General features: G+C 42.5%; 1 protein-coding gene across 1 annotated transcript in view; it reads right to left on the bottom strand.

Moving 5' to 3' along the window:
* The window catches only part of DNAH9 (dynein axonemal heavy chain 9), a 301,303-nt gene that overhangs the window by 51,547 nt on the left and 232,180 nt on the right, over positions 1 to 17,576 (bottom strand). The window contains exons 54-59 of the mRNA XM_024752602.1: positions 15,414 to 15,649; positions 11,614 to 11,736; positions 10,440 to 10,644; positions 8,605 to 8,769; positions 3,794 to 3,934; positions 1,504 to 1,674 (exon numbers count right to left, since the gene is read on the bottom strand). Of these exons, the coding sequence (XP_024608370.1) occupies positions 1,504 to 1,674; positions 3,794 to 3,934; positions 8,605 to 8,769; positions 10,440 to 10,644; positions 11,614 to 11,736; positions 15,414 to 15,649 (1,041 nt within the window). The remainder of the gene's footprint in view (positions 1 to 1,503; positions 1,675 to 3,793; positions 3,935 to 8,604; positions 8,770 to 10,439; positions 10,645 to 11,613; positions 11,737 to 15,413; positions 15,650 to 17,576) is intronic.

Here is a 17,576-nt window from a genome sequence, read left to right as displayed (position 1 = left end):
GGATCCACCATAAATGCCATGAAGTACCTGCCTACGATCTCACAGAGAAGATGACACATGCAAATGACATGATTTGAGGAGGCTGTCAAAGTAACGGATGAACACATGCAAAATAGAAGTGCACATGTGAATCAACACTGCTAATGGTGTTCCAGAACGGGGGGGTGGCCAGCAAGCAGGGGCGGGGGATGAATTTGGCTCAACTTTCTCTAAGTGGTCCTGAATTGGGTTTTAGAGATGCTAAGCGATGGGAAGATTTGGGCAAGATTTCCGTGGGGCGGGGGCAGTGGAAAGTGCAGAGGCTTGGGGGGGAATCAGTGCGGTGCGTTAGGCAGGTGGTGCAAAGCACTCGGCTGGGTTAGAACTAAAAATTCACGCTGAGAGGCGCTCAGGAAATTGTTCGGCCCCTTTCAGATGGCATTCTCCGCTGAAAACTTACAGATGGGAATACTCACAAAGAAAAAATAATTTGGTTAGTTTGAGGAAAAGTCTTTTAAGGAGAAAACAGGCTAGAAATAGCAGGTGAGGTGAAGAAGCCCTTGTAAAACGAGGTTGAAATATTTATGAGGGGAGTGGAGTGAGAGCTGGGGGTGGAAGCTCCTTAGGGTTTGGGGTAAATGAGTGGCAGGAGGGAAATGTGTCTGTGCTGGGGCTCAAGTTCCTTCTGTGATGGCCAAGCTGTCATCTGGGCTGGAAAGGGGAACACAGAGGGTGAGAGGGATAAGTCACACTAACATTCCCCCGTGAATTTAGGCTTTGGAACGTGCAAACAGAGTCAGCGCAGGAGTGATTATGGAATATCTGACTTTTAGAATTGGAAGAGACCTACAGGATAATCTGGTCTGTGCTTCTAATTTATATATGAAAAAAAAATCCCAATCGTAAATGACTAGATAGATGCAAGGGAATAAATTTCCATGGTTTTCTGATGTTGAGAATAAGCAGAAGGCAAGGGTTTCTTATTAACACTGGAAGCCCTGATGCTCTCAAGCCCTTGAGAACCAGCGTTCTTAAGGAGTTTTCTAAGGCCAAGGCTGCTATGGCTATAGAAGGACATTTGCAATTTCTTATTCTGGGGGAAGGTTTGGACATTAAACTTGCAACCTTAAAGGTAAATAAATAATTAGGGATACTCTAACAAAGTTCTTACTGCATCTCAAAAAGTATCTAGTTATTAGTAGGGCCATTCAGTTTCATCCTCAGTGCTAGTTGGGATTGATTGGTAGTGGCTGCTGGAGGGCTCTGTTGAGGAGGATCTTAGATCATCCAGGATCACCAAGGAAAAGTAAAATGGTTGATTAAGTACGTCTGCCATGAGTGGGACAATGGTGGGGGCAGCATGTGTGCACCATATTGGACCTTCTTATCTGATGCCTCTGCTTAGAGCGCAAAAGTCTTCACAGACAATGGAAACTGATGTTAAGAGAAGAAAGTTTCTTTACACCTGCTGGTTGGGCATATACAGTGACCTGTTTTCTGGAAATTTCTTCAATCCACTTTTACCTGAAAGGTGAGCTGGGAAAGGTAGGTCAGCTTATCACGCTCAAAGAGCCCACGGGTGGTGTACTGGTACACAGAGAAGGTGATGCTGTCTATTAGATTGGCCACCCGCTCCTTGAGGCTCTCATTGGGAGCAGCCTTCTCCACAGCCTTCTGGAAGACGATGTTGAAGGCCTGGGGACAGAAGGTAGGACACTGGTAATTTACACAGCTCTGTGTACATAGCTAGTAGTACTACCTGTGATGAGTATTACGATTTGCCAGCCACAGAAATGTTTTCCCAGCATAATCTGCCAAGAAGGTACAGTGGCAACAAGAAAACTCTTGTCTTAGTTTGCTAAGCTCGTCTTAATTGGCTTATATAAATTATTACGTTGTCACAAAGTGGGCAAAGCTGTGGGGCATATAGAGAAGAGCCGACAGTTTTGGTCAGTGAAAAATAAATGTCCAGTGACCAAAATAATTAAATTAAATCCAATAAGTTTTGTTGGAAAGTAAACACAGTCAATGATAACCAGTTAGGATGGACGATTCTATCCTCTAGATCAGCCGTCCCCAATGTAATGTGAGCGATGGGGAGCGGCAGATGAAGCTTTGCTTGCTCGCCTGCCGTTCACCTCCTGCTGTGCGGCCTGGTTCCTAACAGGCCGCAGACCAGGGGGTTGGGGATCCCTGCATCTAGATTATAAAATTCCCGATGGTACATTCAATATCATGTACAACTTTGCTGTCTAGAAGAGACCCTTGTACATAATAGGCACGCAGAATATTTTCAATTAATTACTTTTCCTTTTGGTAATGATCAGAACATCAGGTGTTCCTTGTTTTTCTTTCTAGTAATTCTGCATCGTTTGGTGAGTCCACTTACATGTGCTTTTTTCTTATGGACCCTTGCTGCAATGGTGGGAGCAGAGCCTGCTTTGGTTACATCTTCTGAACTATACATTATGGGTATAATATGAAATAAAAATCATATGAATCAATTTTCCATTGTTTTAAACTTAGATACAGACGATTTATAAAAAATTAATATTAGGAATGCTGCATTTTGAATGTGATATGAATAGAATGAATCATTAAAGAAAATAAAAATTAAGATATAATTGGGTCTTTTCAATTTTTGGCTCTGCAGATTTCCAGTCTTCTTGGTGTTTTTTGTTTGTTTTGTTTTGTTTGTTTTGAACACATATTTTCATGTGCCTCATCTAATCTCCTTTTGTCAGAAAGAGTCACTGAGGTAGATTTCAACTACTCTCAGAACTATGGAAGTGATCCCGTAGTTATTAGGCTTATCATGCTAACTTTTATACTGTTTTAAAATCTTTTATAATTCTTTCATATGGGGCTTTGACCTGAATATAATGCCAAGTATTGGATTTCGTTTATAAACATAAGATATTACAAACACAGTTCACTTAATCTGCAGAGACTCTGAGTTGAGGGAAGGGGATTGGGACAGGATGGAATGCCCTCTCCAATTGAATGAGTTCTAGGTAGTGGAGGCCCTCACCTCATCCCCACACCCTGGCCTCCATATGGCAGCTGAGCTTCACAGAATGAGGTGTGTGCTCTGAATGTGTGTGTGTGTGTGTGTGTGTGTGTGTGTGTCCTCTCTGTTTGTTGGGTTAAACCAGAGAAGTTGTTCAGAAATGCTCCACCACCCCCTAAGACCTCTTCAATTGTGGTCTTTTGGTGAATGCCTTAGGGGAGAAAGATATACTTTCAGAGATGTACTTAAAATTTATAGGTCTTTATTTTTTCATGAGTAAGATAAGCTTAGTCAGCACTTACAATTTGCTAACGTCTTTGGTTTTAGAAATATCTCAGCAACCATAAAGCAGTAGCTTTGAGGATATTAGGGTAATAAGGAAAGTAATTTAAAGGTGGACTATTATCATGGCCTGCTTTGGTTTTAACTGATAAAAATGACATGCACATTTGATCATTCCAATTAGATTTTAAGCTCTTTGGGGCAGGGGTCACTTCTCATGTTTCTTGGTATCCTCTTCCACACTTTCAGTAAGCACAGTTCCTGCTGTAATATATGTACTACTTAGTGAGTGAGGCCAAGACCTGCTGTGGTCTCTCCTGCTGTTCTAGCCAAATAACCTATGAGTCATGAAAGACCCAATTAAAGAGGCGAGGACTGTAAGGCAATGTAGCTGCTCTCCTGGATTTGATCTTAAATAGCTGCCACAGCTAATGAAACACAGATAAACCCTCATGGAGAGCTGCACTGGCTGTATTACACTGCTGAATTATGACTGTTCAGAAAATTCCAGGTGTAAGCCACCTTGAGAGAAAACTGGTACATCGGGTGGATCCTGCTGAGGTCATTCATGATGAAGTAGAGCAGAGAGGCCCGGGCAGCTGCCGGCCGATAGTGTTCCCGGGCCTCGTTGATTTTCACCTCCGTCACCTTGGCCTCCTGCACCTGTCAGAAAAATCAATACTGGTCCGTTGTTCAAACCAACCAGGGCTACCTGAGAATCAGCGTGGCCTCTCTGTGTAAGCACATTGTGTCTGTGTGTGCGGTGGGTGGACCGGGATGGGGGGAGCAGCTAGAGGGTAGAAGGCTGCCATGGTTTTCCTTAACTGAGCTTGAGTGAGGAAGAGATGACACACTCCTAGTCCTTCACAAGGTGAAAGTGTCAGCCCCTCCAGTGGGGACATGTGGGAGATACACACACACACACACACACACACACACAACTTGAAAAATAAGCCAGAATTCTAGGCAATGGAATCCAGTAAAAGCAGCATACTCTAATTTTCTGTTTTCTTAATTTTTATGAGTTAATATGTAAATTCACAAAGAAGATCTCTTTCAATGGAGGTCTATTTTCAGAAAATTTATCAGAGGTAAAAATGAGAAAAGAGACCTAAGCATCAGACAGGGATTCTGTAAGAACATGCTATTAAATACAACCTCAGTATGACCTGTCATGCTCCAACATAGAGTGAAACTACTGATAATTCATGAGAGCCCTGCAGGAAAAAACAATGAGCACTACTGAAGATGAGCTCTCAATAAACAATTACAAACTTCAGGAGGAAGTGTTACCAAAGGGGACAATTAGAAGACCCTCTACCTACCCCCCCGCAAAAAAAAATCCCAGAAAGATTAGCATCCCAAGAGCTGAAGATGACTGAACTACCTACCATTAGCTAATTGTGTTTAAAAGCAGTAGAGATAAAAGAAAGCATAAAATCAGGACATTATAAAAAAGAGAACAGACATTGTCTGAAAAAGAACTAACTAGAACTTCTAAAAACAAGAATACAGTTATTAAAATGGAAAACTCAGTGACTGGTTAAATAATGGACTTGAGTTGAAAGAGAATAAGCAAACTAAAAGATAAATTCTGAGGAAATTGTTACACAAGCAGCTCAGAGAGAAATTAAGATGGAAAATATGTAAAAGAGGTTGAGACTTGGCAGATAAAATGAAAAGATTTAAAATACATCTAAAAAAAAAAGAAAAAGAAATACGTTTAACAGAAATGAGTACAGAATAGAGAGAGGCAATATTTGAGCTATAGTAGTTAAGAACTTTCCAAAATTGATTAAAGACCATAGATTTTACTTTGAAGAAGCAGTCAATGTCAAAGACAGCTTACTATCCACAGACTGCTGAAGAAGTAATTTTATTTGTTTCAATCAGAAGAAAACTGAATCCAAAAGGAATAAATGAGATGCAAGAATTCCTTAAATATGCAGTCAATCTAAATAACAAAGCCTACTGGGGACTTCCCTCGTGGTCCAGGGTTAAGACTCCATGCTTCCACTACAGGGGGCACAGGTTGGATCCCTGGTCAGGGAACTAAGATCCCACATGCCGTGTGGTGCGGCCCAAAAACAAATATTATAAAAAAATAACAAAGACTATAAAAAACATGATCAGTTTGGAAGTAGTAGATAAAAGCAAGGTGGAACTAAAGTGTTATAAAACAGTAGCAGAAGATGGAAAAAATGACCAAGTATTCTAACATCCTAATATTGTTTTGGAAGAGGCTAGATATAGTGCTTAATTTTAGACTTTGTTAAGTCAATACATATATTGTTAAGTCACCTATAAAATGAAATATATTTCTCATATATAAATGAAACAAGGTTAATTAATAAAATAGAGTAAATAACTTTAAAATCAGCAAAGGATTAAAGAGGACGATAAAGAAAATTCAAGAAAGGAGAAAAAATAAACAAAAAGCATGGTTAAAAGAAAGTACAAATTGAGATAGTAGAAAGAAATCCAACTATATCAGTAATGTTAGTAAATGTAAATTGGTCAAATTCAGTAGTTAAAAGACAAAGATTCTCAGGATGGAGTGGAATGGAATAAAAATCACATAATTGCTCAGATTGTGTTACCACAGATTCATACTGTCCATGCTCACCTGGGTCCTTAATGCTGTGCATTAATCTATGTCCTTAGTCAACTTTCATTCTCGTCTCCTACAACAACTATTGTAAACCTTCACTCCTTTCCCCAAGCACCCTACGTCACCACCATCCCCTCATTCTAAGCAGATGACCATGACTATGACTCATGCTTTCACAGATGTATTGTATAGGGACCATCAGGAAGGAGTTTCCTTAATTCTGCCTTCCCTCCCACTCCCTTAATTTTCTGACCCCCCTGACCCCATTGCTCACATTGACTTATGGACCATTTGTAGATTCATGTTTGCCCCCTCTCCCCCATTATATTGGAATTAACTCTCCATATTTCTAAAGATAAGCTCTTCATCAGTGACCTGAATTACATTTCCCCTGATTTCTTATGTACCCCATTGTACTAATCACTACTTCTCATTTCTGTACATTCAACTCCTCTTCTCAATGGCTCCTTTTCCTTTACAATCCATGCATCCTCCAATGTCCAGCTAGGATCTTAGTAAGCTCAGTCTCTGCCATCTTGGAGAAAAATCCTCCAAGGATGCTATGCCCTCCTTAAGTTACAATCCTTTCTCTTTCTACCATTTTATAGTCTGGCTTCTTTAAAGAGTTGTCTATACTCACTTCCCCTTTCTCAACTCCCATTTACTCTCATTCTAAGGCAGTCTGGCTTCTGCTTCTGCTACTTCATGGAAATCATTCTCCTCAAGATTATTGATAACTCCTTTTTGCAGAATTCAGTGGATACATCTCAGCTGTATCTTATTTGCATTCTCAGCATCATTTGACACCATTGACATCCCTTCCTGAAATGCTTTCTTTCATAATGCCTTATCTACCTGCTTTTCCTCCCACCTCCGCTCTATTCCATGCTTTCCATCTTCTGTACTTGTCCTGAAATGCATTAATATACTTCAGTGCTCTACTCCCAGTCTTATCACTGCACACACACCTTCCAGGTGACTTCATCCACTCCTAAAGTTTCAACAATCAACTACTTGCTAAAAAGTCTCAGCACTCTATCACCAGCCAAGATCATATATCCCCAAACCCACGGGATGTTCCCATGTGCATGGCCCAGAGGCATTTCAAACTCAACATGACATAAACTAAAATCATCATTTCTTCTCACCCCCAAATCCACTTATGCTCTCTTCTCTCAGGTGTTGGCACCAATATCTATCTAGATGTTTATTCCTGGAACTGAGACATTTCCTCGACAATACTTTTATCCATATATAATCATATCCAATCAGTTAACAACTTTTCCAATTCTATCTCCTTGAAGTTGCCCATAGCTCTTGAATTTGCCCACTTCTTTGTACCATCACTGCCAGCCCTACTTCAGAATGCCATCACTTCTAAAGCCTGGGATTCTTGGCCTCCTTGTGGTACCCCCACCTTCTGCCATGGAATTTGGAATATAACAGCTTTCAACCAAGTATTCATTGGATGAATGAATGAGAAAAAGAAGACAAAAAGAAAAGAAACAATAAAAGAATAAAAGGCTGCATACAAAAAGCCTGGCACACAGCAGGTGCTCAATAATTGTTCATTGACTTTAAAGAAAAGGATAAAGAAAGAGAGGAGGAGGTAGGGAGAAGAGACCAACATGGTCAATTCCATCTCTGACCTTCTCCCTCTGTGTGAGTTGGGCTCTGTTCCCCCATCTCTCCTGCCCAGGGCAGTGGAACTGCTACCGCAATTGTTTTACAAACTTTGCATGCCCCTCTCTAGAGACATGGAGGCCGTAGAGAACCAGCAGTAAAACCTGGTGGTCACACAGCGACTGAGGAGACAAGGCGAAGCTGGACCTTCCTCCTTTCAGTCTCTCATTCCAGCCTTAGTTGTCTGTTATCTCAGAGTGAGTAGGACCTGGTTTGTCTGCCCTGCCCATCATTACTTTTCATTTTTCCTAACTTGTCCCTACCTCGAACAAAGTCTTATTTCTCATATTTGGAGAAATCCCAATAAACTGACAATAAAGGTATTCCTTCAAAGGTGCATCATTCCTGGACACTGTTACAGACATGCTTATCCTGCTCAGAACCAGTAACTTAATTCCTCTTCTGGTCCAAGAGCAGGACTGAGAATGTGAAAGGGGCCCTGTAGGGTCAGCAGTCTGCTGGGGAAGGGCAGACATTTATTCCCGCAAGGGGGAATAAAAGTCTCCCGAACGTTGTGAAACAAAGGAAGGAAGCTATATGCTAAGTAGTTTCGCAGGATGATTCACCGTTTTTTTTTTTTTTTGAGAGCTGAGTTTCCCTGGACGTCGTTGAAGTTTTCCCATTAAAATCAGACTTGCGAGCTTTTGGCAGGCTGTGAGTTTTCTCGGGGTGCAATCAGGCCTGAACCAGCCAACTTGTACAACAGTGTGATTCCTTAGCTTCAGGGCAATTCCATGGGCTCACTGAGGTAGTCAGTTTGAGCGACTGTTTCCTGCACAGAACACGAGGCCCTGCGCAGATGTAAGTACTCGTCAAATGTTTGTGGAGTACAGCTGTCAAGAGCATTTCCCAGGAGATGGGGGCACTCCATAACGCAGGATGTGAGGTAGTCATTTCAGGAATCCTGCCTAGCTTGACTTTCTAGGAGACACTCAGGAAGATGGAAGAGCCACCTGTTACTCTTTTTTTTCCCCTAAAAGTCGGACTCAGGGAGCAGGAGGAGGGCCTCTGTCCGCCAGCCTAGGCTGCCAGGTCTTACCTTTTTCTCAACTTCCGCAGCAGTCTGCTTGGTGATCTCAAGGTTCTCCAACAAGGCCGTTTCTCCCAGGAAGTTCCCAGAGGCCGAGGAAAGGCGAGAAAGCAGGCTGTCTTCTAATGTTTTGAGGGTGATTTTGAAGCCATTCTGTTGCTTCGTGAGATCTGACTGCAAATATCACATAAGGGAGAGTCAGGTGTAGAAGCCCAGAGCATCCTGTTCTCGGGGTAGGTCTGAATAGATAAAAGGTTATGGGCCAGAATCCCTTCCCTTAGCAAACTGGAAGCAGGATAGCAGAGTGCTTGGGACCACAAGCAGACAAAATCAGCAGGTGACCTGAACCCCAACTGTACCAGTTACTAGTCATGTGATCTTGGGCTGAGTTACCTCTTAACACGTCATAACCTCAGCTGGGTTAACCCCGGCCCTACTCGTAGGAGTGCTGTACAAGGCTTAGCACAATGCTGGGACACGGTCTAGTCACTAAATGGAAGTTATTTCTGGGAATAGTTAGAGGGTGGGGTCAAGTTTTACTTCTCCGGAAGGTCCTGTCTATCACCACTTTGCTGGCCCCCAAGGGAAGAGCTCTCCTATAGATGACCTTAAAAAAAAAAACCAACTAGAAATGGTTTTATACAGTTTTGACAAGATGATCGCAGGAGCCCTCCTTAAGGCTGGAGTGGGGCCTTGGTATCCAGGCAGATCTTACCTCCTCTCCCTTTCTGACTGTTAGGTTCTATGTCCTAAAGCACTGGGCACTCTCTTACTGTGGGTGGGTGCACATGTAACCTCAGGCAGCTGCACTTTCTCTGCTCTTGTACCGCCTGGGATTATTGCCTTTGGATCCATGGAAAGAACACTTCTTGTTGGAGGCCGCAGCCACAGTCACCCTGGCCTATTTTCTGTTTCTTAAAAACACATGCCTCCATCGTGCTTTATAACCAGAATTCACTCTTCTCTCTGCTGCGGGTGCCACCTCCTCACAGAATCTTTTTCTGACCTTTCAAATTTAAATTAGCCCCCTGGCACTCTAATATCTCCCTGTTTTTAAAATCTAATCGTGTCTAAGGAGAGGGGAAAAGGATACTATTTGCTATGGACAAAAGTGTGCCTCCCCCACAAGTTCATATGTTGAAGCCCTAACTCTCCCCTCCCCCATGTGACTGTATTGGAGGTGGAGGTAATTAAGGCTAAATGAGGTCATGAGGATGGGGTCCTCATGGTGGGATTAGTGCCCTTCTAAGCGGAGACATCAGAGAGCTTGCTCTCTCTGCACACACAAGGAAGAGGTCTATGAGTACATGGTGAGACACTGGCCACCTACCAGCCAGGAAGAGAGGTCTCACCAGAAACTGGACCCCTAACTCAGACTTCCAGCTTCCAGACTGTGAGAAAATAAACGTCTGCTGCTCAAGCCACATAGTCTATGGTATTTTGTGATGGCAGCCCAAGCTGATTAAGACGCTACCCTAAAGTGGCTGAATCCGTTTCTACTGCCCTCGCAGGACTGAACCCCACTTAGTTCTGGACACAGACGCGGAGCACATGTGGTGAGAGGCCCAAACATGTTCCTGTACAGCCTGTGCCAGTCCTGCTCTTGGACAGGAGTGGGGGTTCTCCCAGCTGCCTCCTGTCTCCTGTTCTTCAGCCTGCTCTATCCTGTTTCCCAGTAGGGTGTTCCAGGTGGTTGGATGGTGCTGGCGCTCCTCCGAGCTCTAGTGAAACCACGCTGCTCAGCTTCTGGAGGAACAGTCCCACCTATCCCAGAGCAGGGCACACGGCAAGGTCTGGTGGCAGGGCATCTCCTTCCTCCCTTCCTTGCTAGGTACCTGACGCACCTTCAGCTTCTCCAGGTCTGGCCTCTCCATGCTGACCACAGCGGCCAGCAGCTGGTCCTCCAGGCCGTCCCTGGTCACGGTGAAGTTGATCAGGGTGGCCTGAGCCTGCAGCTCGGGCTGGTAGTGAGGATTGGCCAGCTTGGTGTGAAGGATGAGCCGGAACTTGGGATTGTACTCACACTCTTTGTCTCCGATTTTAATGAACCTGGAACACAAGGGCTCATGTGAAGGTGGAGTGCCTTCCTGTGAGCTTTGGTCAGGGACAGAATCCTAGATGGGTTTTTTTTGCAAAATCGCAGCAAACAATATTGCCATACTCAGATGACTCCTCCCGAGCATGTTTAGGTTGAGCCCTCAGGCAGGGAACAGGGGTGGAGGGTGACAGACCTTCTCCCACAGCCACCACATCTGATTTTGCGGGCACAGCTGGAGGAAGAGCCACTCACTTTGTGGTCCGTGTACGTGAGCGCATTATGGAACATTTCCAGCAGATGGCAGTAAAGCATTTGCAGGAAGGGGAACCTTAAAGTTTGCACGAAGGTGATTTATAGGCTAGCAATAGGGCTTACTTTGTCTCATGGCTGATGGAGCATTACTTCTACGGGTGAAAATCGTTAATTAAGTAAATAAGCACGTCCTAAGGACTTGAAAAGGCGGCTTATGGCCTGGGCAGTGGGTGAGGCTCCCTTCAGATAATTCTCACCCCCCTCCTATGTGCCTGTGGCCCTTGTCCTGCCCCTCTTTTCCTCCTCCTCCTCCTCCCAGACTCTTGCTGAGCCCTGATCAGCCACCAGCACCCAGAGCAACAGGGGTTCATCAAGCTGACAAAGCACTGAGCTCTCAGAACTCAGACGACTGCCTTAGATGAAATGCTCACGGTTCAAAGTCAGATTGCTTTTTTACCACCTTCCCTCTAACGCTGCTCTAGACTAGTGCACTGGGGTCGTTGAGCAGCAAGCCAGTGAGCTGGCTGATGGAAGTTCCTCTGGAACTACCTCTAGGGCATGAGGGCAGCTAAATGTTCCTCTTCTGGCAGAATGAAAGGTGTGCTTCAGGGGGGCTACTTGATGTGAGCTGAGGAGAGGAAGTTCTAGGAGGAGCGGGTCTGTGCACAGCTCTACCAGGGGCCGTGAACCAGCCCCTCAGAAGGGCCAGCAGTATAGCTGGGTCTCACCGTCCTTTCTTAACGCCTTCTCTCCCAAGCAGGGGTCCCAGCACAGGATCGATGGACTCCTCTAGGTTTTCAATCAGCACTACCTCCCCAGCTTCCAGGGCACGCTCGACAGTTTGAAGGTAGCTGAGGAGACAGGTGGGCGGAGTAAGCCTGCATCAAGGGGTGGACTGGAGACAGTCAACAGGCAGCCGTGGCCCTGAAGCACAGCAGTAAACTTGGAGGCACTGCTATCTGGGATGACGTCAGACAGCTGGCATATTTTTCTCTATCTAAAATGATACTTATGTGATCTGAACTATTTCTTATAAAAAGGGAAAAATGACAAAATGCAAAAAAGAATATGAAAATTAACTGTCATCCTTGTGTCATTTACATTTTGGTATTGCCTGTAGATGTTTGGATATATTTTCAAGTTTATTATTACTATTTCTATTTATTTTATATTATTTATATTTTTATTTATGTCTGCATTTATATTTATTTTTATTTGATCCATGTAGTTCATTTGTTTTATAACCTGGTTTTTGTGCATAAAATGTAAACATTTTACCATGTCATTAAATATTCTTCTATAACAATATTTATGTGCCTGGGTATTAGACTGTATTGATACACCTTAATTTATGTAACAATCAATTACCAAAAGCTAGGCTATTTTTAATTTTTCAATATTATGTAGAGTTTAACAAGCACATAAAAAATTGATTCCCCTAAATAGATTTATAAGTTCAATGTGATTCCAATTCACACAATAAATAACAATATAACTTTATAAACCTTGACCAAAAATCTTAAAGTTAATCTAAAAGAAAACAATGAGAATGTTTTTTTAAAAAAATAAAAGATCATGAAGAATAAGAGGAGGGACTCACATTAGCTGATAATAAAATATTTCTTATAATTTCAACAATACAGATATGTAGAAAGAAGTCTTAAAGAATATCATACACCAAAAGTTGGGAGTGTTGGGAAAAAATGATGAATTATAGGGCCTATTTATTGCTTTGGGTAACTCCCCTCACCTTCTTTTTTTACTGATGATATATTACTTTTGTAATGAGAAATGCCACAATAAATGTTACTAAATATAAAACGAAATAATTAAAGGCTGGTATAGTATTGTATAAATAGAAAAGAATAAAAGCTAATAAAATATTTTAATATAGAGTAAAATGTCATCTCTAATTAATTGGAGAAAGGATGGAGAATTTAATAAATGGTATTGGAACAATGGCTAACCACTTGAAAAGTGAAAATTAGGTCTGTACCTTATATAGTACCTGAAAATATATTTCAGGTGATTGGATTTTAGTGTAAAAAGAAAACCATAAAAAAACCTAAAAAATCTTCTATATGAATATTTATATAATTTCTGGACAGAAAAAAGAATTTTCTAAATATGATTTATAGAAGAAATGTGACATATCTGACCAAAAAAAAAAAGTTGTAGTATGTCAGACCTCACAAAATTCAAAGGCAAATGACACCCTTGAACACTTTTCCATTCACTGATGAAGGGAGACTACACTTAACAGTCTTAAACCATACTACCTATAATGTAATATTTGTATTCAAATAATACACAACAAATCTAGAAAATCACCCAATAGAACAGTAGTCAAGGGACATGAACAGAGAATTAATTACTATATGTCAGGCACTATTTTCAGTACTATGGATATAAGAATGAGTAAAAAGAACGAATACTTGTGTCTAAAATGCAGTTATTGGTCAATTAGAGAGGAATATTTTAATCAAAGTTTGAAGGGAAGGCCAGGATTAGATTACCATGACTGATGACACAGATAAAACTACGTTGTGTCCTACCTCAGCATTCATTTCTCACCTACCTTCTCTGTAAGAAAGGATCCATCCGGGTATTCAACATGTGATTTAACTATTTTCTGAACATCGCATGCTTGATTTAAACAACCGTGGGTGGTCTGGACCCCTGGACAAGCATGTTGGGGACATGTGGCCAGGGCAGCAAGCCTCACGCTGGTGGTTGTATGTTAAGAGTGGATAAACCTGGGCTTCGAAGTGAAGATCACCTTGGTTCCAATATTGCCTCCATTAATTTTTAAAAATTTTAACTAATTATTTTAAAATTGTGGTAGACTATTGTCTACTACAGCCCCTGGGACCACCTTTCTACTTTCTGTCTCTATGAATCTGACTACTCTAGGGACCTTGTGTAAGTGGAACTGTACAGTAGTTGTCCTTTTAGGACTGGCTTATTTACTTGGCACATTCATCTCAAGGTCTGCCCATGCTGTAGTGAAGGACAGAATTTCCTTCCTTTTCAAGGCTGAATAATATTTCATTGTATTGATACACCACATTCTGTTTATCCATTCGTCTGTTGATGGTCACTTGGATTACCTTCTACCATTTGGCTAGTGTGAATAACGCTGCTTTGAACATGGGTGTGCAAATATCCATTGCCTTTAAAACTGTGTACTCTTGGGGAAATTACTTAACTTGTGTGAAACTCTATTTCCTCAAATGAGAAAATGGTACCAAGAACACTAACCTCATTGGTCGTGTGGATTAAAAAGCATTTGAGGTAAAGCTCCTAACACCAAGACCAACACATATTGACCACCTAATAAGTGATCTCTGGCCCTCTCCCTCCTGCTCATTGCCCCATCCTATTTTTCTCATGTCTCCTAGAGACACAGAACAAGAATTGAGAACTGAAACTACAAAGCTAAGTTATAACAGAGTGAATGAAGCAGTGCGGGGAGAGGAGCTGAGGTCCATGAAGTGCGGTGGGTGCTAGTCAGACATTCTCCCTGTTGTTCATGTCCCTTGACGTGTGCAGTAACTCCCCCACCATGTACGGATAAAGCCACATGGCAGGTGCAAACGGTTCTGAAGGTTCCATAACTATCTCAGCTGCTAAGCACCCCACTGCAAATGTCCCATCGTTCCTCAGGAGAGAGACGCTTTACGTTCCCTGTGGTTCTGGGGCAGAGGTAGGAACAAAGGGTAGAAGAGAGCTAAGAGAGGCAGTTTTTGACTAAATGTGAGAAAGACTGTAAAACACAGAGCTGTCTGACAACGGAATAGGGTGCTTGGGAAGCAGGAAGTATTCCAGGAGAGATGGGAGGGTGAACCCCTGGGCTGGTGGAAGAAGGACTCAGAAATGGGTCGGGAGGCTGACGCTTATGATTTCTAATGAGAAAGAAAACACATGTTATACTGAGTGAAGCAAGTCAGACAGAGAAACATAAATATCATATGATATCGCTTATATGTGGAATCTAAAAAAATGGTACAAATGAACTTATTTACCAAACAGAAATAGAGTCACAAATGTAGAAAATAAACTTATAGTTACCAGTGGGGAAGGGGGGAGGGACAAAATGGGAGATTGGGATTGACATATACACACTACTGCATATAAAATAGATAGCAATAAGGACCTACTGTGTAGCACAGGGAACTCTACTCAATACTCTCTAATGACCTATATGGGAAAAGAATCTAAAAAAAAGTGGAGATATGTATCCACTTTGCTGATCCACTTTGCTGTACAGCAGAAACTAACACAACACTGTAAACCAACTGTACTCCAATAAAAATAAAGATAAAAATATGAAAAAGAAAGAAAAGCAGAGACTCAGTACCCAAGCATCTCTCACTGAGACATTTCCTAAAGCGAGAGGAAAAACAGGAGAAAACTCCTGGAGGAACCAGGAGGGTAGAAACAATCCACAGCGGCTTAAACCCTGCTCATCACATTTTTTCCCTCTGCATAAACGGCAAGGTGGGAACTTCTGTGCACAGCCACCTACCCCTTCTGGCCAATCTGGGTGACCTGGAGGTCCTCGCCATACTTGTTCTTGATCCATTTGATGCCTTGTAGCTGAGGGTCCACCATGAGTGGCCAGCGCTCGCAGCTGAGGAGGATGGTGGCATTCTCCATGGACATGCGGTCTGCAGGGAGGCCCTCGTTCTGCCAGGCAGCCACGTCGGCATCATCCGTCAGCATTCTCAGGGGATCTAGGTTGGGGGTCACTGGGATGGGAACCTGGTGGCGAAGAAAGGCCACACACGCTCAGAACAGAAGCGTGCGCTCTCAGCTGGGGGTGGGGTCTGCAGCTCACTCAAAGGACAGAACTCCTCTAAAAGAAAGACCAAAATCCCCCTGAGGAGCACTTTCCTGGCTGTGTCATTATTCCTGGAAGCAGGTTTTCTTAACGTCCTGATAGTCTTTTTTCTCTTGATGGATGAACAGCAGAGAAATTCTGCCCGTGTCATCCTCTGTTCTTCAGTATATTCACCCAAGTCAAATGTCTACCATAGATCATTTGTATCTTAATCAACAGCCTCCATCGCCCTCGCCCAAGTTAGCAGGGTCACTTCCTGCTACATTTCTATGCTTCACAGACCAGGCCCACACCAACCCGTACTGACCACCCTCTCCTCTCAGCATCACCACTTGCCGCTGATGCCCAGCTTGCAAACGACTGCAGACGCTCCCCTTCCCCCTGCCATGGACAACCCCACCCCCTGGAAGGGCTGCTTGAGGACTTCTCCCACACTGGGAGGCCCAGGAACAAACCACCAGGCCTGGGAATGTCTCCCCTTGGTCTCTGTCCCCCCTGGGAACCCTTCCTTTTCTTCTCGTTGACCTCTCTCAGCTCATTTAATTCTTCTTCAAGTAATTGTTTTCATTAGAAACACATATACTTTTTAAAACACTGGGGTAAAATTCACATTCCCTAACCATTTTAGAGTGCACAAGTCAATGGTATTTAGTACTTTCACGATGTGCAACCATCAGCTCTATCTCGTTCCAAAACATTTTCTTCACCCCAAAAGGAAGCCCCAAGTCTATCAGCAGTCACTCCCTATTCCCTGCTACCCCCAGTTCTCAGGAGCCTCTAATCTGCTTTCTGCCTATATGGATTTACCTATTCTGGATGTTTCACATAAATGGAATCATACAATACGTGACCTTTTGTGTCTGGCTGCTTTCACTTAGAATGCTTTCGAGGTTCACACATATGCCCTTTAACCTCTCCAACTTTCTCTTCTCTGCAGTTCGTCTTCCCAGTTATCTCAGGAAAACCTCTCCAGACCATCTCCTTTCCCTTTAATTACACCTGCTAAGGGTACAAATGGCCAGTGCTATACCTTCGAGCAAACCTCAAAAGGGAAACCAGCCACTGGAGGTTCTTATCCTGGGATCAGAAGTGTATTTCAATAGAATTGTTTTCCTTTGTAATCATATGCATTCTACTTTATACACTAAAAAACATTACTGTGAGAAGGATTCCATAGGTGTTACCAGACTGCCAAAGGGGTTTGTGGGGTAAAAATACTTAAGTATCTTAAGATGGGTCACAAATCAAGCCTTGGTATATTTAAGAAAATTGAAATGGTATCAAGTATCTTTTCTGACCACAATGCTATGAGACTAGATTAAATTACAGGAAAAATACTGTAAAAAATACAAACACATGGAGGCTAAATAATATGCTACTAAATAACCAAGAGATCATTGAAGAAATCAAAGAGGAAATCAAAAACTACCTGGAAACAAATGACAATGAAAACACGATGACCCAAAACCTATGGGATGCAGCAAAAGCAGTCCTAAGAGGGAAGTTTATAGCAATACAATCCTACCTCAAGAAACAAGAAACATCTCTCCCAATCCAAAACTGGGCAGAAGATCTAAATAGACATTTCTCCAAAGAAGATATACAGATTGCCAGCAAACACATGAAAGAATGCTCAACATTACTAATATTTAGAGAAATGCAAATCAAAACTACAATGAGGTATCACCTCACACCAGTCAAAATGGCCATCATCAAAAAATCTACAAACAGTAAATGCTGTAGAGGTTGTGGAGAGAAGGGGACCCTCTTGCACTGTTGGTGGGAATGTAAATTGATACAGCCACTATGGAGAACAATATGGAGGTTCCTTAAAAAACTAAAAATAGA

Source organism: Neophocaena asiaeorientalis, unplaced genomic scaffold (assembly GCF_003031525.2).
Source record: "Neophocaena asiaeorientalis asiaeorientalis breed wild unplaced genomic scaffold, Neophocaena_asiaeorientalis_V1.1 scaffold540, whole genome shotgun sequence".
Taxonomy (NCBI): domain Eukaryota; kingdom Metazoa; phylum Chordata; class Mammalia; order Artiodactyla; family Phocoenidae; genus Neophocaena; species Neophocaena asiaeorientalis.
The sequence above is the reverse complement of the archived record's forward strand: the minus strand, read 5'-3'. Positions and strand labels throughout refer to the sequence as shown.